Source organism: Apus apus, chromosome 4, assembly GCF_020740795.1.
Source record: "Apus apus isolate bApuApu2 chromosome 4, bApuApu2.pri.cur, whole genome shotgun sequence".
NCBI classification, from domain to species: Eukaryota; Metazoa; Chordata; class Aves; order Apodiformes; family Apodidae; genus Apus; species Apus apus.
The window spans coordinates 46,662,355-46,685,007 of record NC_067285.1 but is presented as its reverse complement, the minus strand read 5'-3'; the positions used below and the strand labels follow the sequence as shown (position 1 = coordinate 46,685,007).

The 22,653-nt window shown below is 39.4% G+C and overlaps 1 protein-coding gene across 1 annotated transcript in view; it reads right to left on the bottom strand.

The window, feature by feature from the left end:
- Positions 1 to 22,653, bottom strand: part of SYNPO2 (synaptopodin 2) — an 85,431-nt gene that overhangs the window by 7,058 nt on the left and 55,720 nt on the right. The window contains exons 2-4 of the mRNA XM_051619435.1: positions 20,537 to 20,688; positions 15,458 to 16,233; positions 9,919 to 12,101 (exon numbers count right to left, since the gene is read on the bottom strand). Coding sequence (XP_051475395.1) covers positions 9,919 to 12,101; positions 15,458 to 16,233; positions 20,537 to 20,688 — 3,111 coding nt within the window. The remainder of the gene's footprint in view (positions 1 to 9,918; positions 12,102 to 15,457; positions 16,234 to 20,536; positions 20,689 to 22,653) is intronic.

Genomic DNA, 22,653 nt, shown 5'->3' with positions numbered 1-22,653 from the left:
GCCCCCAGGCTGGAGAGGTCACTGGGGTGTTCCGCAGCTCCTGCGCTCGGTTTTCATGGACAAAAAAGTAGGGCATGCAGTGGAATGTTACATTCCCATATCTCTTCCCACCATCAGGTCTGGGCCTGAGGATGCACACACTGCAGGGCACAGCTGCCCCTTGGCAGAGCCTAAGACCTCCTGTCTTGGTCTAAGCAGCCTCACAGGGGAGAACCTCTGATTTGAATACAGGGGGGGCAAGAAACAGGACAGAAGAAACAGAAGAGGGAAGGACAGAGACTGGGCAAAGGAAACCCAGGAGCTGGTACTACTTGATATGTACAGAAGGAAAATTTGTATTCAGCATGGCTTGAAGAGTGGTGAGTCTTGGACCTGATGACCAGCGTTCCTGAGCTTAGATGAGAGCTAAAGAAATGGAAAAATCACCTCTGTATCTTGTAATGAGGCTACGATGGGGAGACCAGGAAAAGAAAAGGATGAAGAAAGGGGCAAGGGAGGTACATTTTGGGAAAAAACCCATGCCCACTATGGTGTATTTTAGTCCAGAGTTCCAGGGAAATTTCTTTCTCAGGGGGATGGAGTTTGTTCTTCCACAGTCTCTCTGCTGTCAGAAAAGGCTGTGAAGCCCCACTGGAAATGTGTGTCATCCTGCCAGTGCTGATTCATAGGCAGGATAGAATCACAGAATCATAGGGTTGTTTTGGTTGAAGAGACTTTCAAGATCATAAAGTCCAACCATTAGGCTAACTCTACTGCATCTGGTGCTAAACCATGTTCCTAAGCACCACATCTACACGTCTTTTGGACACCTCTGGGGATGGTGATTCAACCATCACTCTGGGCAACCTGTTGCAGTGTTTTAATTACCCTTTCAGTGAAGAATTTTCTTCTAATATCCAATCTAAGTCTCCCCTGACAAAACTTGAGTCCATTTCCTGTTGTCTGTCATTTGTTACTAGGGAGAAGAGACCAACCCCCACCTTGCTGCAGCCTCCTCTCAAGTAGAGAGCAAGAAGGTCTCCCCTCAGCCTCCTTTTCTCCAGACATGCCTCTGCTGCCACTTACTGTAGCAGCACAATGACTGTTGTCTGTGGTGGTTCAAGTCATGCTGGAGGAACCTGCTGGTTCCAGTATGCTACAGGATAGTGTTCCTGGTTTTGTTTTCTTATTCTTAGAAAACCCTTGGGTCTTAAACATTTTTGTTTAATTTCAAGACTTCTGCCCGAGCCAGTGCTATTTCAGGGCTTTATTTAGGAAATACTAGGATTATATGGCAAAGGAGTATATTGTGAAAAAGGTGCTTTCACTGGTTGGATTTCATAACTGGTCACTTTCTGGGCTTCCAGCTGGAGACCTGTGACTTATTAACACTCACAGACTGATGTGAAGGATCACATACAGTAATTAGTTCTACTGGACTCTGAAGATGCCAGGTGTCTTCAACTGGACACCAAGGCATGAGTGCACTAGCATCAGTGTTGCACTTCTAGTGTCTTATTTACTCACATACTTACTTACTGCAAGAGTGTAAAATTGAACTGTCGTTTCTAACTGACCTGGATACTAACAAAAAAATCTACGAGGAAATAATTTGGCAGGAAGAACACACTTTGAAGAGTGTACATTAAGTAAGGAATGATGCTAAGCATGAAACAATGACAAAACAAAACAGTGAAGAGCTATTTGCCAAATGAGCAATGCCATTCTGTGCCCTAAATTGAATCTGGAGTCCTACAGAAAAAAATAGCAGATGATGACATGATTACAGAGGGTTTTGTCACACATGCCCAGGACGGTTAGATTAACATTCATTTCACGTGCCTTATTTGGAAATCCAAACAGTAGTGTTTAACATTGTTTTTTTTGTAATTGCATATATGTAGGGTCACGTGCTTGCTTCAGTACAGGTCCTGTAACAGTACCAAGTCTGTCAAGTTCTTCTTCCAAAAAACCTCTCTGAAAGCAACCTTAGGATGGGAAAAGTTTATCATTTTGTACATCTGAAATGCTCACAGCTGTGCAACACAGTACAGTGCAGGTGCAGATTTGCATCACCATAAAAAGTGATGTTGCTGCCTTTCATTTTGTGTAACTTTTGGAATTTTAAATTAAATGCCATCATGACATTTTTCTTCTCATTTGACAGCCCTCTGCACTTTCCGACATCAGCCAAACAAGAAGCAAGGAAGTATGTGGAAAACTTTTTCTGTAAGTTTTCTGAAGAAACTTACAGCCCAGTTTATTTCATAAAAGAATTCCTTATTCAGGTAGCATGGTAGGACTGGCATGTACATATCTAAAAATATTTACTTAACCAAAGAAAATTAAACTGCAGGCAGATTTTGGGGTTTTCTTATCACCTGCTTACATTCCACTTTTAAGTTATAGGCCTGACACTAGGAAGAAAGCTCAGTGTGCCGAGATGCACCTGCCTTGCTTCTGTTCACAGTAATAAAGCCATGTACCAACAACAGCCTTCACAGTGAGACTGTAAGAAGTAGCATTCTCAGATCAAAGAAAACATCACTAGCAGTTATTGATGTTATTTTTTTTAAGAGGTTTTTTGTAAAAGCTTTCTTTTAAAAATTGAAAGTATTTGTCCATAGATTGTTACTGTATAGAAATGTTTGCTTCTAATATAAATGTACTGAATTCTTTGCTTTGCAATCAGTTAAAGCTCACACTGAAATAAATTACTGTTATGCTACATATCACCCTTCATAATCCACCATATAGTTATTGGGAGTGTATTTTATTTCTGTAATGTTCTTCCTTTTCTTCTGTTCTTTTTTAAATCAGTTAAAATCTGTTGTTTCAGATATAGATGGAAACATTTTGAGGAACACTTGATCTGTTTAACAATTTAGTCTTTACACCTAATTAGAAATAATGACCCGGTTACTTTCATAGCAGCTTATCTTTTGATTGCCTGGAATTTTGAGAGGACTCTCTGTTTTAAGATGCCTGTCTTAAAGACATACAAAAGATTAAGGATTCTTGTTTGAAAAAAAATTACTGTTATACTGATTACCTCACACAGGAAGCCTTCATCCAGATAGTCAATCTGTAAGTGTGGTTCAATAAGCTATTTTTCTCATAGCTGACTTTCCTCAGCCTAAGGGAATGTGCAGTTATTAGAAGATACCACCACATAAGTTTGTGCAGGTTTCACATGCACTGAAATTAAAAACAGTTGGTCAAAATAATTACAAACAGAAATAGATTTTTTTCCTCTGAAAACTGCAGAGAACAGGATTTGCATGCTATAGAAAGAAAAAGTCTTTGCCTGCCTTAATCAAGGAAGGAAATGTTAAAACCAGGGAAATACCATCATTTGGTTATCTTAGCTGGTAAAGGAAGAGTTCTAGTCTGCTTCTGTAGAGATCCTTCTGACATAGTATTTCACTGAGCCTCAGGATTTTTCCTACTTTCAAAGTCATTTGATAAGAAACCTAAAATGCCTGTAGGCACTGAAAAGCACTTGTCAAATATAACTCTTGAGTAATTCCAACTCCTTCCTCATGTAATCAGATGCAAAGGTAATATTTACTGTAAGTAAATAAGAACAGTTGTTGTCATGGGTACTACAAAGTTGTGATGGTGGCACCAAATGTGCTGTGAAGTTCATTCAGAGCTTCTGAATCCACAGATTTTTTGATGATCTTGTGAAGTTTCTTCTTTGTATAGCATTTCTTTCAAGCTGAGTAGGCTCTTTATAAAATAACATCATCCCAAGCTGTGTAATTAAGATTTGCACTTGCCATGCCGAGCTGCCAAAGCAATCAGTGGAATCCTGGGTGTTTGACTTCAGGCAAAGAAAGTTGTATCATGTTTTGTTAAAAAAGGCAAGATTGGTAGAGTGGATCTTTCTAGAACCAATAGTTTTTATATCTTAAAGCTACAAAATCTGGAAAAGGATCCTGGAAAAAGAGAGGGGAAAGGTTTTGCAAATTGTTAGTTGCAAAGAGTGTTGTTGTTTTAAAGTTATTTCCCTACCTCAGAGTTTATGGAAATTTCCCCACAGAGATGCTGGAGCAACAGAGCATGATGTCATGGCTGGTTCTTTGTTGAGGTGTCATCTTGGATACTTGATAAACAGTGTTCCTCCCAGATCACATCATCTGGTGTCAAGTTCTTTTTATAGTTGCAAATAATGTTTTATCAGAGTTCACCTTAGCACTTTGGGAAACTCTTGTGTATAGGAACTATCTAGGTTAATATGTCTGTAGATATGTTGTCTCTCAGAGCAGAGTCTATTGATAGGGCCTGCTTTTTTTTAAAGCTCACTTTTTTCTTTTTGCTGGGTATTAGCATTTTGGTTCTTTCACAATATCTTTTTTGTAAATATCAGAGGAAAAAAAAATAATGCCCAGTGATGTGAGCACTCTGACATCCAAGAATGATCTAGGAAATGTCAACAAAAGGCTAGAAATAGTCAGCCATCTCTGTGGAGAGTAATTAAACCCTTCTTGCTAATAATGTTCTTCTCTTGTACTTTCATTATTTCATTATCATCTGATAGGTATTTTGTCCTGCGCAGTCTCTTCTTTCTTTTTTTCAGGAGATTTCTCCCCACTTTTTTGGTGCCTCTAATCCTAGTGGTTTTTTTTTCTCAAAATTGCTGCTCTGCCACTTAGCACTCATTTTTCTATCTGAACCACACATAAACCCTCACTTCCTAATTTTTGCAATGTACTGATACCTCAAACTCTTAGTATGTCTTTACTTCAGATACAAATGTATGTGGATTACAGCATCACAGCATCACAGAATCATCCTAGTTGGAAAAGACCTTGAAGATCATGAAGTCCAACCATAACCTAAATCCACCAACCAGAACCTAATCTACCTGTTCAAAGCTTAAATCATGTCCCTAAGCACCATATCTATATTTCTTTTAAACAATTCCAGGATGGTGACTCCACCACCTCCGTGGGCAGCCTGTTCCAGTGTCCAACCACTCTTTTGGTAAAGAAATTCTTTTTAATATCTAGTCTAAACCTCCCCTGGTGCAACTTCAGGCCATTTCCTTTTGTCCTGTCTTTATTCACCTTAGAGTGAAATTCTCTCAATTTGTTTTAGTGTGAATAATAACAGCACCCTGCCAAAAAGAAAGTAAACTCATTGCCACATGGTTGCTGTGGTGCGAGTAAAACAGGTCACTACAGTTTTAGGATTGATTTTGTGTCTTGACTCTTGAATGTCTCATCTAAAATAAAATTACTTATGCAAAATAAATTAAAGCAAACTAGGTATATAAAATTGGGGTCAGTGGAAGAAGACTTCAGACAAAATGTAACTGAAACCTCCTTTTGGTGGCTGATCTCCAAATGGTGTTGGCTTAATCTCAAGGTGAGTTGTCATTGTGTCTAGAAGAGAGGTGGGCATTCCCTACTGCAAGTCTTGATACGAGTATACTGTAGAGTCCCATGTCATTGGCCAGGTGCTTTTGGAACCAAGCAGCTTATTGTCACTGGATATTGTCACAGATCATGGGACAATGGCAAAATTATTTCTTCCATAAGAGAGAATAAAGCAAAAGCGTGAGGCTTGTAAGAGTTTACTTACTTGTAATGTTTACTCTGTAAATGTTCCTACCGAAAAAATTTCATCAAAATGTCTTTCTGTTTGTTTCATAATGTATTATCTTTTGCTGAGCAGGAACATTGTGAAAATGGTTCCCATAGAGAAGGGGGAAGAAGTTAAGCAGCTCTTTGCTCAAAACCTACATTTTGTCTTTTATTTTTGCAACAGAATTTCAACTTTTTGCCTAAAAGCTATTGGTCTACAAAACAAAACTTTTCAATTCAGGTTTTGTAATAAGAGGTTTGTAGCTGAATGAGAAACTGAAAGTAATAAACCCTTGATTGAGGTAGCTGTCTCCATGGAAAGGCTGTCTAGAATGTGACATCCAAACCAGTGCAGTAGAATACCTCCAGTATGTGCTATAATTAAGTGTGCTTAATTATGGAAGTAGTATTATTACGGGTGGCCTAAAATACACTGTTAAATATACTTACATAGTAAATATAACAATTGCATCTTGGTAGCCATGTCATATTATAAAATAATTCTTAACAGCTTTTTCAGAAAACCATTTACAAAAGCTGACTGCCCTTTCAGTGGGAAATTTCAGATGGCTCCTCTCCACACAAACCATTAATTTTCTTGATATTTTAAGTGTATTTGACATCATTATTAGCTTTCAATTTGGACCCATGACAATGAATAGCTGAACTTTCCTCTAAATACGTGCTTCACAAGAGATTACAATTTGGATAAAACCGTTACTTTAAGTAGGCTAGTCTTCTGACATATTAATAAGAATTACTGACTTACCTGATTAGTCAAAAGAGTCTTGAAGCCAAGTTGGATCCAAGCACTATGCATGTAGAATGATGTGTATATGTGAAACTGAATTCAGAGTTGGACTTTGGATGGGATTTTCAGAAGATCTTAGCTGATCTAAGAGGACTAGTGTCACTGGGACTTTTGGGGTTTTGCTTTTAACTCTTACAGGTGCTTTAAAAAAATCTTTCTGTCATTGCTATGGGCCACATGAAATATTTGTATTTGAATAACAGCAAAAAATCCAAATGTGGTCTAAATCCAAATTTTCAGCATAGATGCACTTCCTTTTCTTTTGGACAAAGTAAAGAAAAGATCAGCTAATAGCTGTGTTTTATATTGCCATTGCAGAAGCTGACTTTTTGCTTCTTGCTGTAAATATGCCTATGATTTAGCTGACTTCCTAAGTGAGCTTTAGTGTTGTGCTGAAAATGAAAGAAATAGAAGATTATTTTTAAAGATTACAATAATGGATTTCTGTCTTTCAGGTGACATTAGTTCTAGACAGATAACTCAGGAAACTGAAATGTTCTTTTTCAATCCACAGCTCTCCTCTAGCTCCTGTTAACTTGGTTTGTGTCTGTCCGGAGAGCTGATTCCTTTGCATGAGAATATATCCCAGTTTTACCTCTGAATTCTTCCGCTGATAAATAGAATAATAATGCTTATTATTTCTTACTTGGCAAGAGGTATGCCATATAGGCATATATATTCTAGAAGTTAGATTTCAGTAATCCCCATATTTCACATAGGATACTCAGTAGCTGGTGATGACTTCCAAAAGGCACTGACCTGAGCCTGGAAGATAATGGCGGCCATGCTGTGAAAGCTGCTGTATCTTAGTAGCCATATGCATCAACAGCTACACTTGTGGTAGAATTAAAAAACTGCTCAAAATCTCATCTTTAAGGAAATATTCTTGGGGTGGTAGGGTGAACAATTACAGAAGTGTGATTATAATTTACCGATGTATTTTACGGGAGGAGACTGGAAGTACAACTGTGTAAGACAATATGAGGCTGATTGGATTTTGGTATGTCTCTCTAGCAGCACTGCTTATCTTTGGTAGGGTATCTATCCCAAGTAGATACTAATGTCTTAAACTTCTACCTAAAATAGTGTATGTAACTTCAGATAAAGCTTACTAGAGGGGAGGGAAGGAAGGAAGGAAGGAAGGAAGGAAGGAAGGAAGGAAGGAAGGAAGGAAGGAAGGAAGGAAGGAAGGAAGGAAGGAAGGAAGGAAGGAAGGAAGGAAGGAAGGAAGGAAGGAAGGAAGGAAGGAAGGAAGGAAGGAAGGAAGGAAGGAAGGAAGGAAGGAAGGAAGGAAGGAAGGAAGGAAGGAAGGAAGGAAGGAGGAAAGGGAAGGCAAAGAGAAGGGGAAAGGGAAGCGGAGGAAAGGGGACAGGAGAGGGAGGAGATTTCATAGTAGCAGTATAGCATAGAAAATAGATTTCCCCTAAAATATACTGTCAGTCTGTACATTTAAGTGAAGAAAAAAAATAGCAACTAAACAAAGAAAAAAAAAACCCAAACAGGCAGAGAGGAAAGGGACAAGTTTAATAATAGAAGAAAAATACAGATATTGACAGTGGAAAATAGATAGAAAGGAGATCTTCAAAGGATTACAATACTGCTACTTTCTATTTCTAGATAAATGCATTGTAACTAATTTGAGAGGTTTCCTCACTCTTTTTTTTTTTTACTTTTTTTTTTCAATATCATGCTAAATTTTAAGAGGGAGGTGGATCCCTTGGTTGTTTTTTTCTAATGCAGTTAGTATCCCGATCCAGAATTTAAAGGCAAGAGTAGGATTTTGGAGGCCCAAAATTCAAAGGAGTAATTTTTTATTGCCTTGATTAGACTTTGAGTCCAGTCTGCTTTCTGCATGTACAACCAACTGCATTCTTCTGTAACTTTGGGTGCAGATGGAGTTACCATCATGGGGCCAAACTAAGGAGATTTTGTTCGTACTGGGGAATGTTTTCTTCATCAAGGTAGACAGTTCTACTAAAACCCCTATGATATAAAATATCCATAATCTGGTCTGTAGCTAGCTGGATGGTGATTTAAAGAAATATAACAACAGATTCTCTCACCTTTATTCATGGAGTGATACTTTAATCTTTAGCTTCACACTTGGGGTGAATTTTGTTACCCTTAGTAATGTGAAGCAACGCCTTGTTTCAGACCTAGCACCACTGATGTTAGCAGGACTGCTTATTGAAAAACATGCTAAACCATTCAAATATAGTTCCTTGATTTCAGCAAGACTGTGTATTCACTGCACAGTTATACAGTAGGTTTCCAGACCACAGACTCTCAAGACTTTTCTCCAGTAGCAGTATTTTAATCCTTAGTCCCCAATACAACAAGTAAAAGATGAAAGTATAAGACCAGAGTAAAAAGACTTGTAAAGGGAAGAAGCACCATAAAGCCCCAAGTGAAAATAATAAAATGTGTAGGAGAGACCAGTAGGAAGATATGGTCATATTTATGATTTACTGTTAAGTGCTAATTTCTGCAGCATATACTACTCTGGTTGCAAGAATCAGTACTCAGAATTATACGTATTCCTTCAGTTCTCAGTCACTGTGCTTTCACAAGAAATTATTGCACTCCATTGCAGCTGCAAAACCTAACTCACCTCCCTGGTGGTTCCATAATTTTGATTTACTGCCCTCTGTTTTAATTGCTGGATTCAAGGCAAACTTTGGCTAAAAATATATCTGCACTTGGGATGCCAAATTTCCCCGAAATAGGAAATCTTTAAGAATTTTTCCAGCTGCCTTTCCACCTCTTTTAGTCTTCAGAGCACTCCCACATCTCTTATAACACATTCTCTGTGAAATCACAGAGGCAATTAATGATTTTGGATCACAGCTGATCCACAAAGCTTGCAAACTAAGGCCCTGGCTGATCAATCAGATTCCTGTGGAAGGACCTTTGAGCCAGGTCAGACAGATTCTGGCTAAATTCAGTGGGGCTCCATGCAGGCCAAAGGTCTATCCAGTTGTGCTCTGCTTGTGATCAGTCAGAGTCTGATACTGCATCTATTTTGTGCTATGCTAGTATTATATATTCCTATTCATATCATTCAATAAGGCACTTCTTTTAAAAAAAAAAAAGAAAAAAGAAAAAAAAAAGTCCTCAAATCCCTAGTCATTAGAACATAGTTTGGGAGGGAGGCAGAAAGCAAGCTCTTCTCTATTAATTTGACATACCAGGAATATTGCTTACTGTTGTTTCTGCTGTAGTCATCCTAAAGCAAAAACCTAGTGTCCAGCTTGCTTAATACAATCATATCTAGTAATTTCAGGGTGTTACATGAATAAAGCATCTGATGATAGGCCTAAATGTGCTACAATTTGTATCTATTTTCATTCCTTAAATATATTCAAATATTTTGGACCCAGATCTGAGGTGATACATCTGACATAATTAAGTAAGCTAAGAAACACAATTGGCACTGCTTGTGTGCCAGGTTACCACTGCAAACCATTGACTGCAAGCAAAATGGACACTAAGTTTCAGCTGTAAAGTTTACTCTGCAATAGTTGATGGCTTCCACACCTGTGCAATGACGCCGGCTTTCTTTGCTGAAAATTTTGGCCTCGGAGCAGTAAACAAAGAGGATGTGGTGGTTTCTGGCTTAGAAAATGCAGAGTAGCCTGTAGGTGAATATGATTCATTTACTGGGACAGAGGCGTTTGACTGGAACGAAGGTTGTGTACTGTAGGCTGGCACAGAGTACACTGAAGATGGCCGGGTGTTAGTAGGAGAGCCAGCACTAGGTGGCCTTAAAGGTAGAGCTTGCTTTGAAGTGGACAGCTTTGATGTCTGCTTATTAGCAAGGCTTTCCTTAGTATTAGAAGGCTGAAAAGTAAATAAAGATGCATCGAGTTGATACGGTTGATGTTTCATAATATCCAAAGCATTGAGACCTTTCTTAGGTTTTCTTTTTGTATTTTTGGTAGCAGCAGTGGACTTAGCAGAGGGCTTGGTAGCAGCAGGAGGATAAGATGGGCAGAGGATGGGATTGTAAGCAACAGGTGGAGGTGCTCGGACATTAGATGAGTATTTCCAAGAAGCTGGTAAAGATGGAGTTGGAGATGAGGCTCGTGCCATGTTTGCCTGCACAGTCTCTGAATCTACCACATACTTCTCCATTCGAGAGTGCCTTCTGGCAAATAACTGTGCTCCTTTTCCGCTCATAGCTGGTGGCATCTCAAAGGGTGTTTTTGTTTCTCCAGCACTTGGTGAGACTGGTGTTGTCTTGGGTGTGTGGTTTGGACTTGCTAGGGTTGCCTGAGGCCCTTTGAAAGGACCAGCTAGGTTGAGAGTAGTTGGGGGATGGGCAGGAGAATGAGGATAGTGTGGAGATTTGAGTGGTGCAGGATACGCTGCCTGAGGGGAAGCTGGTGCGGGGAAAGAAGGAGCTTTATTCGGAGCCACAGCTGAAGGTGACCAAACTGGTGAAACTGGAGTACCAGCAGTAGGAGAGACCTTGAGTGAAGGTTTTGGAGCAACTGGAGGAGGGGCCTTTTGTTTAGATGCTTGACTCTGCATGAAATTGCATGCTTCTGCTCCCAAACTGAGGTAGTCTTCTTCAGGTCCTGACTCAAAACCAGCTCCAGTACCTTTTTTGCCCTCTGCGTTGTGTACAAGGGACAACAGGGCAGGATTAGGACTTACTTTGGGTGCTTCTTTGAAAGTGAACATAGGTTTTGAAGTGCTTCTTCTCTTTGCCTCCTGCAGTATCCCAGTTCTTTTGGCTGGCACTGCAATCCTTTCATCTCTGGATGCTATGTGTTCTGTTGGCTCAGTGGGTGACCACACAGCTGGGGCAGCTCTGTTGGTGACAGGAGCTGAAACGGGTCTGTAGAAGGCCTCAGGTGGTGGGCTAATAGAGCAGTAAGGAGGTGGTGCTGGTATATCTGAAAGAGGACTAGTGACATTTCTGGTGGGTGAAAATGGTGCAGCTGCTCGGTTTTGAACCCCAGGAGAGAAAGGTTTAGCTGTTTTATTCAAAGATGCTGCTTTTTGAGCATCAGAGGGATGAAAAGAGAGGTTTGTGTCTGGTGCTAAGCCAAAGCCATTTTGTTGTACCATTTTGCTATGATTCTGGCTGACTTCTGCGTAGCTTTTGCTCACACAGGTCTGCTGTCTTGACATTTCTTCCTCTTTTGTTTGATAGACTGAAGAGCTTACTTTCTGGAAGTTCTCTGACACAGTGGCTTCTGTGTGTTCCTCTGTATGCACCGTGCGTGCCTTCATCTCCTCTTGCTCAGCCGTGATCTGATCCATCCTCTGCCGCCTCTTGGCAAACATGAGGGCGCCTTTACCTGTGCTCTCGGGAAGCGTCTGCATCTCGTCTCCACTTTTTGTCTTCTTTTCAACCTCAAGTATACCACTGTCCCAGTCAAACGTCACAATATTACCGTCTTTGTCAATGTCAGAGAAGAAATCTTCATCTATTTCTGACTCGCTCGTTGCCAGCAAACTCACTTCAAAAGTGTTTTCTTTGTCCCCTTCTTCGCCTTCACCTTCTTCACCCTCGTCTTCGTCACGTTCTAACTCCCCAGTACCGTAGCTAACTAAAGTATATTTCCTTGCCCTTTGACGGCGCTTCTTGAACATCAACACCCCCTTGGAGTTGGGGTTGGGGGCTGCTGTCAGCAGCAATGCAATACTTTTACATTTAGATTTGGCTTCTTTCACCTGCTTCTCTGACAGGCTCTCACTTCGCCGGAGCCCTGTGGAAAAAGTTGAAGTGCACATTTAATTGCTTGCAGCCCGCGAAAGTACAAGACTAACAACAAATAGTTCTGCCTTTATCTATATGGAAGTTTACCTGCTGTCCTCTCCCCCCATATTAAAACATTTATTTTCTTTTGTATGGAGAGGTCATTATTCTGAAACATTTCCCCACAACATGAACTGTGTTGTAAATTCCATGCCCAGCATTGCTCATAGTCACACCCATTGAAATGCAAAGGCTACATCACCTTCTTTAGGACTTTCTTAGTTCTACAGAAACGTTACATGTGTCTTTATTTTCAGCAATTTTTATTTTTATTCCCATAGGAAGTCTCAGCAGCAACAGGCAGATGGTATTTTCTAATTTTTTAAATTTCTATGGTCTGATATTTACCAAGTGTTTGACCACAGTTCCTAGGGTTGCAGCAGACATTCCCAAGCCAGCCAGGCCCATAATTGCTTCATATCTGAGACCAAATGAAGCTGAGTGTATTCTGTCTGGCAATGCAGACAGAATTGCCACTTATGTGTTCATTTTACTCATATGCATTATAAAATGCGTATAGTTGAAACAAGTCAGTATGCTTCTATGTATTAGCCATTTAAAAGCAACTATATGTCCAAAAAGGCATAGACAGAAGCCAGTAGCATTAGGTTTCAGCCCCTTGGAAGACATATGAGTTTGGCCATGGTACTCAGTGAAAGCAGGTTTCAGTATTTTAACAAGTGTTACTTGCCTGAAACTTAATTCAATATTATACGGGATATTACAGGCCCAGAATATTTATTTTTTTAATGCAGCAAGAATGAATACACATTTAAGAAGTTAATGGAGGAGGCTCAACTAACTTCTCGAGAGTATTAATTAGCATATATCAATAATATATATTTCTTAAAGCATAAAGTATTAGTTTTCATCAAGTCATGTGGAACAGGAATAGATGCAGCTGTAAAGCCAATAGATACACTGTACACAAGGACTGTGTCCTTCTTATGTGACATGGAGCACGTGCCTCCTGGGGCAAGGCTAGTCAGGTGGCGTTCCTGTTTGTTTCCCACCCTTATGTTCTACCACCGCATCTCATGAATGACAGCCTTGATAGCTCCTCCCTTTAAAAAAGCTAGAATTTAAAGCTGTTCCTGCCTAAATGAATAGTCCATTTCAGCTTAACTTCAAAAGGAAAAAGCGTGCCTCTGATATACAAAAATACAACAGTATATTATTTAGTGTCTTTTGCTGGTGTAAATAAAGGAAACTCATTGAAGAAAGCTATGTGATTTTTTTTTTCTAGTAGTGATCCTTTTAGTCAGTTCAGTAGATGGAGTCTGATACTTCTCCTATTAAAGACAATTGGAGATTTGCCATTATGCTAGATGACAGCATGACTGGACCAATGGTTCTTATGAGGACCTACAGAAGAGAAAAGAGCATAGCACTTGAATCAGCAACTTGTCATATTTTATTTTGAGAGGGCCAAATCACATCCTTGGCTCAGTCCTTTGACAGCCCTAATGCTTACAATAGTCACTGAAGACATTTTCAAAAAGTATGGGCTTTATTGTTCAGACAGAAATGGTCACCCTTCAGCATGTAAGTTCTACACTTTCAAATAAGCTACTTGCATCAGCAATGAGTGCTTTTCTAGGAAGGGGATTCAGCAGGTACCTCTGCTCTTCTCTGGAAAGAAAAAACCTGAAAAATTTCATTTTGCTAGCATATTTTTTCTTAATTCATCTGAATAGTTACTTAATCAATACTTTCAAAAGATGGCAGAAGAAATGTAACCTGCTCAGGTAAATATAATCTTTACTATTTGCAGAGGAAATTTCTACTAAAGAGGTCAAACCTCTATAATAAATGTTTCTCTCTACTTCAGACTTAAATGCTGCATTATAACTTCTAATGTTACAAAAACCATGCGTGATATTTGCTGCACACAGATTATTCTCCTGTGCTTGGCAATTTGTTTGTTCTACTGTGTAGATAGGATTGTAGAAAAAAAATAATAATAAAAGCATACAATTTTATAGATTAAATCAGTGGTTCCTGAGGATAATCACCTGCCACTAGATTAGAAGGAATTAAGGTTGTCATAGTTGAGATGGGAAAAGGACAGAATCTGTGTCTGACTTGGAAGCAGAGTTTATAATGTAATCTGTATTTCATTCTTTGTACTTTTGCCTTATTAGAGAGGCACTGCAAGTAATTCTCTAAGAAAAGGAGGCACAGTCCTACAGTTGGTTCTAACTTTACAGCCAAAATGTAAAGCATGTGCACTTTTCTTTTATGCTTCATTTAATATGCCAAGAGTATGTGGATTGCATACAGACACTTAGGCATAAGTAACTGCTTAATCCACTTGCCAATAAGATACAAATAGTTATATCATGCTAAAAATATGCTTACAGAGGAATTAGCAGTGGGTTAGCAGACTAATTCCAACACTGCATATGAAATAGCTTGTTGTTACAGTATATCACTGCACACATTCAAGCACCTTTGACATACTGCTACTAGATCCCCAGACAGGATTCTTAACATTGTTGGGAAAGAGCAAGCAACAGATAGAAAGGTCCCAGATAAATAAAATGATAAACAAATAAATAGATAAACAAGTAAACAATATGTATCTACACTTAATTAATATTGGATCCAGTAGTGAGTTTACTTTCCTGGACACATTTTGAAGCTGACCTCTGTGCATGGGAGTCAGAAGAAATAGCATGTTCACTTTACAGTCTAGAGAAGTCAGACAAAACTGAAAGGATCATGTAACAGTTATACACATGCTAGTGTCTGTCAAATTCTCTTCTGCAGGCAACATCAAGCTTTTCTACTAGCCTTTTTTATTAACTTTTAAGAGCAGCAGCATGGCTTTGATTTTAGATGATGCAAATGACAACACAAAGTTTTTGCTATAAAAGGAGAAATCCACAGGAGTCCCTGAGACATGTGCAAGCAACTTGCTTTTTTTGTTAATATTCTACAGATTGCCTCTGAAGATGCATTACAAGACAAGCGGAATTCAGCCCTTTTTGTAGATGTATTTTTAGTTGGACAAAGTCTTGAGTTAGTTTCAAAGTGGAAGTCTGCTAGGCAAAGCTATTCAGCACAGTTAAGGCATGGGTATACTCTTGGCTCATCACCAGGAGCATTTTTATTACCCTGAAAAAATATATAAAGCAAGAACAGAAACATTATTTAAAAGAAAATGACAGAGGGGAAGTCAGAAAGCTGCAGAAAAAAACCTCTATAAACATTTTTTCCTAATGCAATCTGTATTCTGAAATTATGTTTAAAGTTTCAAAGGTACCCTCAGGCAGTGCAAATGACTAGATGGGACATACTTACTTGCGTGCCTTGCCCTGTGCTTGAGAGGTTTGTGATCCCTTTCCGAGTGCTGGTTGTCTTCTCCCTGCTCTGTGCCTTCTGATGAGATTGCAAAGGAGAGGAGGGAAGGAGGTGCTTCTGACTGCCCTCCTTCCACTTGAGAATCAACACACCCCCTTTCAGCTAGAGACCTGGGTGCTTGCTTCTCTCTGTCGGAACAGTCTAGGATCACTTCCACCCTGGGGAGAGATGGAGCTGCACCTTGGATTGTCTTGACTTCTTTGCCACTAGAAAACTGGACGACTTTGCTTGACCACTGGATGTTGCCCTCTTTCATGCCCAAGGGAAGTGCAATTACAGGGCTAGTCCCGTCTTGTTGTACACTGGGTCCTCTTCCTGATGGGGAGCATTTTTCTTCCCCTAAGAGAGTCACAGCAGGAGCATGAGTGCCCTTGTGCACATCATTTGAGAGGGACAACTGCAGCTCAACCATAGTACCTGGCTTTCTTTCTTCTGTCTTCCCTCTGAAAGCTGCATCATCTGTCACGAGCACTTTAGGAATAATTCTGTGGCTTTGTGTGGTCTGTTGTTTCGTTTCAGAAAAGTGTATGTTGCTTTCTCCTGCTCTCTGGTGAGTCTCACTGTATATCTCTGTGATGCATAAATCTCCATGGGGTATCTCTTTCGCTGTGTTAATTTGCAGTGTGGTGCTCTCTCTGTAGTCCTCATTTTTTCTGTTATCATGTTTGCCATTTTCTCTTCCAGCACTCAAAGTTTCATTTATTCCGATGGAGGATCTGCACATACATAAACAAGTAATTCAAGAAATTAAGCTGCTTTAAGTACAGTTACAAAAGTTACTATTTCTGTACAGTATTTTTTCCCCTATATTAATTGTGGTACCTGCTAGCAGGTCCACTTAAGTAGAAGAATTTTCCTAGAATGTACAGATCTTAAACTGAAGCATCTTTGTATCTTCCAAAATTCTTCAACTAAACACTTCATTAAGAGGGAAGTTCCACTACTGCTGTAGAACTATGATCTTACTACCATCCTTTTTCAGTGTTGAATTATATCATTCCTAGCATCAGTATGCTTTCACAGACACATTCCTGTTACAATGTTTCCAGAAAAATGCTTCTGAGAATTCTTGGACAGTATTTCTTCATATTCCATATGTGCATGAGAAAATTAACTTTGCATGACACCAAAAAAGTGTTTAATCTTTGGCTCTGTGGCTACTACTGCAACTGTTTTAGGCACTATCTTCACGTATAGTTCCTGTCCCAAATAGTTTACTCTCTAAGGAATAGATGAGTACTGGATGAGAATCAGAGGGAGGGAAATGAATACTTAACATACATATTCAAAGAATTCCCATGAGGATCATAATCCTTATATATCATGGAGTAATTAAAACATTCTGGGCCTGTTCTAGTGATCCAGTGAAAAGTTGTAATGAACCCATACAATATTTCCTAGTTATTAAAAAATATGTATTTCTAACTGGCAAATGCTATTTTGACCTCTTGAAGCTTCTATACCTCAGTGTAGCTCCCTTTCATAAACTATTCATTCCTCTGGTCCAGTTAGGCTGTTTTCCTGGTGTTAGGAGTCCTGCTGTACTCTCTAGCTTCTTTTGGTACTCTGGGCCATACTGACTACTACTTGAGAAGAAACCTCTTCTCTACAGCAAGTACAGCATGTTAATTAAGGCTTTCTGTTGAATAGAAGGTAACAAAGCACTTTTTCAAATGAGGGGTGCGGTAGGTACCCTCAGTAAAGTATTAATATAAAGTATCATGGAGATTTCTGAAGTCAAAACTGGATCCAATGTGTTCTGGAACTTTGGAACCCCCTACACAGAAAGGCTGGAAGAATCGACAGTAGAAATAAATCTGTCAGTGCGCTGAAGAAACTTCAATATCACTTGCTTTTCTAGCCATGCAGCATACTGTTTGTAGCAGTCTGCATCTGCCTCAAATAGCACATAATGTATAACATCCATTAAATCACATATGGAGCTACATAAAGGTCAGACAGATCTTAATTTAGGGAGCTCCTTATGAGTGCTGCTGGACTCCATCGTAATGTGCTATTTGAATGATCAGTTGTACTGCTCATAAGTACAGATATATTGCAGAAATCTGTAAACATTTCCTTGTAAAATAAGAGACTGGGGACTGGGCCAGCTAAATGTTAACCTTTATTGGTAGCTGAATGATCGTGTGTGTATGTGTGAGAGAAAAAGATTTCCACCTTAAAAGGCCCTTAATACTTACGGATATACTTCTACTCTATATAGACCTAAGTGTGTATCCATGTGTCAAGACGCAGAATAGTGGTTCTGATCTCTTTTTTTGTCATTTGAGATTCTGTTTTGTCAAATTATTACTTTTGTTTCAGGTCTTTCCAGCTCACTGCAGGAACAACACCCCTGGTGTAATTCCAGGAAGGAAGCAGAACTCATGGAGTCAGCACGGCAGGGTTTGTCTCCGAGTCATGTTTTACTCCCTACATGGTGCATTTCACTCTGGTATGCACTGAGCGCGCTCCCTGCTTCCCCTAGAAATTGTCTTTCTGGGCTCAGCAGTAGCCCAAGAGCTGCTAACACTGATGTGAGAAGGGCAGGGTAGCATTTCTATTTCTGTCCCCACTCTTGTTTCCTGGATACATCTGTTCAGCATTTGTTGGGAAGGTCAGTAAGATGCTCCCCCACATGGCATCTGGAGAGTGCCTGCCCTGCAGGGCATCTCTTTCCTCTGATCCTGTAAACCAAAGATTTTGTGGGCACTGCTGGTCTGTAACTGGCTGTGGTTTACAGGGGAATGGGAAAACCTTCTGTAGACATCAAAGGCCAAGTAGCATTTTAAAAACTACTTTAAAAGCCTAATTTTCCTCCAAGTAAGCTTAGTAAGAGCAGGATTAGGCCAACAGTTAATGCCTATGAAAATCTCATCTTTCATGCAAATAATTTGGGAACAAGGAGAAATATTCTTCCCTGCCAGCAAAAGATGCTTGGATGTAAAGATCACCGTTAGAATGCAGCTTAAATTTGGCATTATTCTTTCCTTATGATTTCCAGTGTTTTCTTGAGACAGCTGCTAACCAGTGGGTACTCAGGAAAGGAAGGATTTGCTTCTCATTGCTCTCAGAGGATGATAAGACACTTCCTGAACAATCATTCTGGTAGAAGCTCTGAGAGGGGTACTATCCACAGAAGAGGTGGCAGGGGAAGAGAAGGGTTTCAGTTCATTCTCCCATGCTCTGGAAGCTACTGACAGTAGGGGCTGGGAGTTGGGAGAGATGAGCTGATGAAAAGAAATGTAGATATTCTCACAGTGAATTCCTTTAGAACATTTTAGTCACTTCCAGAGTGTTGAGCAACTGCAATTTTCTTAAAATTTCTGACAGACACAGTCTCGTTCCATGAAACACTGAATTATGTGGTCTAAGTGCTCTGCTTTGCTTCTGAGTCTCAGGACATGTCTTGTTCACCATACATTCAAGCAGGGGCAATGGAGTGAATGGAAGGAAGTGCTGTCACTTTCAGCTAGAGCATACTGTGGCCTTCAGGCCAACTGAAATACCAGCTATAGAGCAGCAACAGGCAGGAGTCAAAGAATACGAAGCTATTTCTGTGGCTGCAAAGAAGGCAGCTGGTTAGCCACAAATACAGTTTTTGCAAGGGCAGTTCCAGTCCATGTTATGAACTAAAAACATACGGATGCTGGTATCACGTGAGAGCATTCAAATGGTACACTGCTGAACCAGAAACAAGTGCTATGCACTAAAGAGAAGGTAATTTTCAGCTATCAAAGTTCCCCTCATCTCACTACATTGATCCATTCCTCAGCCCAGACAGGCCATTCAAAATGTCTGTTACAAATAAAATTAATACTCCTTGAGATTGTCTTGTTTTGAAGACACACTGTAACTTTGAACCACTACACACTTCAGGAAGGTTTCTTTGCACAGTTTGCAAAAATCACAGAGGGATTTCACATGCTGTTTAAAGATTCCTGGTGATGAGACAGGTGCCTTTTTTGCATCAGAGTCCTTTCAGACTTTGCAGTGGCACTGCTCTGTTAACTGTTTTGGTGAATCCTGGCCCCTCCTGTCTTCCTGGTCCTGCCTGTGGGAGAGCAGACACAAGGAACTGCAGTAGCTCAGGGGGGAGTCAAAATTCTTACAAGGAGTGTAGAAGTCTCAGGTCTTTTATTCCTCTTCCTATCCACACTTAAGGCAATTCAGAGTTCATCTTGTCTGAATTCAAAAACTCTGGGGAGAAAGTGCTTACTGTAGGTGGTTCTGAACTCATGATGGCAAATATTACACTTGATGACAATTACAGAACAGTCATCGGAATAGACTGATGTGCAGTGAGCAGTAGTGCTGGCTTGCTTGCAAATTTACATGAAGGTTCTCTTGTCTAAGAAACTCAAAAAACATTTTCAAAGAAAACTGAAATTCACTATCACTGTGTTGTAAATGGAGACGCTGAGATGCAGAGAGCTGTAAGTGACTTGCCCCACCTCATCTAGTGAAGTGTTAACAGCTACAGAAATAGAATTCGTTATTTCCAGACCCTCTCCCCCTCCAGACTACTAACACGTTTTGCCACCCAAGAAGACCATTTGCCATGTCATCATCAAGCATATCTGTGTAACACACTTTCTCCATCTATACAGCCTTTGCTTTGTGTAAGCCTCACTTCCCTATCTATGGGGAATAACAACACTTCGCTACTTCAAAGGGGTGGAAGAAATACTTGAACTGAAGACTCTGCAGTATGCAGATATGGTCGTGGACACCTTGTACATATTAAGAATACTTAATAAGAAATAAAATTGTTACATTTTGAGACTGCACTTTTTATACTGTGTCTAAATGGTGCTGTTAAAATTATATACATTAATTCCTTCCATCAAATACTCTGACTTCCCTCCTTTTGCCATAGAGACAAGCAGAGTTGCAGACATTTATAAGACTATCACAAGTTCACAGTTTAAGTCTGCAAAATGAGTGCATTCAAAACCAGTATTTTCCATGTGGTTCACTGAACAGAACTGCCCCAAAGCATTTTGAACATTCCTGTACCTTTTGATAAGCATCTGCAGGACATCAGTCAGGCTTTCCATCAGAACAATAACTTCAGCATAGGTTAAGTCTCCACAAGGCTTGCCATTGATAGACACCACCTCATCTCCCTCACACAGTCCAGCCTTAGCTGCTTTGCTCTTGCTGCGAACCTACAATGAGTCAAAAGCAAAATCCAGATTGCACCATTAATGTTCATTTGAAAACAGCAGCAAACGTCCTCAACTTCCATCTGTATAGAAGAAAAATGATCAGTATTATTGATCATCAATTTCTAGTAACACAAATTAATAACTTGTCCCAGTTGATGTTAATGCTTTTCTGCCCACTATTAAAAAATAGAAAAACTTCTGCTTTACCAAGTTTGTGAGCTAGATGTCAACAGGCTGGAATTTGTTTTAAAAACATGGAGACATAGAATTTTGGGACAACAATTACTTGATCAGTTTTGCAGAAATGCAAAAAATCTCATTAGTTTCTACCAAAATGAAAGACTGCTAGAACTGAAATCTACACAAAGATTTTAAAATAAGATTTATAACTTTCAGCTCCTCTTGGCAGAATGTCCATATCTACATACTCTTAGATCTGCAGGTATACAGCCTTCTGGTAATGCTGGACACTTTTCCTTAGATGCCCAGCTGTAGGTTTAGTTGCCAAACTACAAACATCTGAATTGCTGGAAATCCTAAATCCATGTTTAGTCATCTGAGTAAGTGCTCTGATTTATTGAAGTTAAGAGATGCCTGTTATGGTTTAACTTTCCCTGTTAAGTACTCATTCAAGGATCTTATGCAGCTCTGTCTTTGCTGTTTCAATTCTTTTTCCACTGGCAGCATGTTGTAACTTATCATAGTCTTTGTATAACAAAACCTAGAGAGCTTTAACACCACTCAAGGTATGCCGTACAGTTGACTGCTATTTTTAAAGTACATATTTGGCAAATGGTATGTTATATTAACCAGGATGCTTGCAGGAGTCTATTTTAGAATGACACATACACATAAAAGGGCTGTCCTTGGGTTCTTTGCTGTAAATCTTCTGCCTGTTGGTGTGAGTACTTTGGCCTCATACAATATTCAGTTGTAGGGTTGATACATTATTCTTTTTAATTCTTATAGAATTTCCTTGAACATTTTTAAAGAAGTAGTGTAGCTCTACCACACTCACAGCAGCAGAGTCAGTCCTCAGTGACTGCAGGAAAGTTATGATATACACCAAATTTGAAGATGCAGCTGTCCCACAGACCCATGGAATTATCCCAAATATACTATTAGGCCACTGGGCTGGTATCTAAGATGCATTTTTGGAGGTAATTTTGAAAAATTTCTTGGAGTCAGGATGGTATGTGGAATAAAGAGTGAGAGTGCATTTTCTGTGGTGAGGCCGTATATCTTTGTTGCTTCAATTTATACATACCCGTATGTCATATTATGGCTTTTAGAGCAGTGAAGAAACAGAAGCCTGGTTCTACCTTTCAGAGTTAACATTTACAAATATGGAGTGGTATGCTGCTCTGTTTATCTCCCCTTAGGCAAGAGCATAAACATTCTTGTGCTTTGGGAAGAAATGACAGTTTAAACAGTGTTTAGAATATTTTGCTTCATATGTGTACTAGGATTTGGGTTGAGGTTTTTTAATTGGTTTTGTTGTGTTGTGTTTTTTTTTAAGTAGGAGGGTATGCTATTAAAATTTTACAAGACATCTTAGGTCTGAATGTATAAATATTTAAAGTGGATGCTAGGAAGTGTTTAGAGTGACCCTTTTGTAAAAACATGTCAACAGCAATTATAGCAACGTGTGAACTCTGAACTAGCATAATGGGATACCTCGATTGTGAAAAGAAAATATGTTTCTATTTCTTTATTGAGAGTCTGAGAATTTGGAGTAATTTCTGTCATAGATTACCATTATAGCTGTTTCAGGAGAGAAGCTGTTACCCATTCCTTACCATCAGTGATTTATGTCAAAAAGCAATAGTGCAAATGTGCCATGTTAATAGGTCTACAGGAATTGTAGACAGCTCAACCAGTTTCAGAATTTTTTAAACAGACTTCTTGGTAACATTCAAAGAAAACAGGCAAGGACTGAATTTCCTTTTGAAGTTCTTAAGAGAG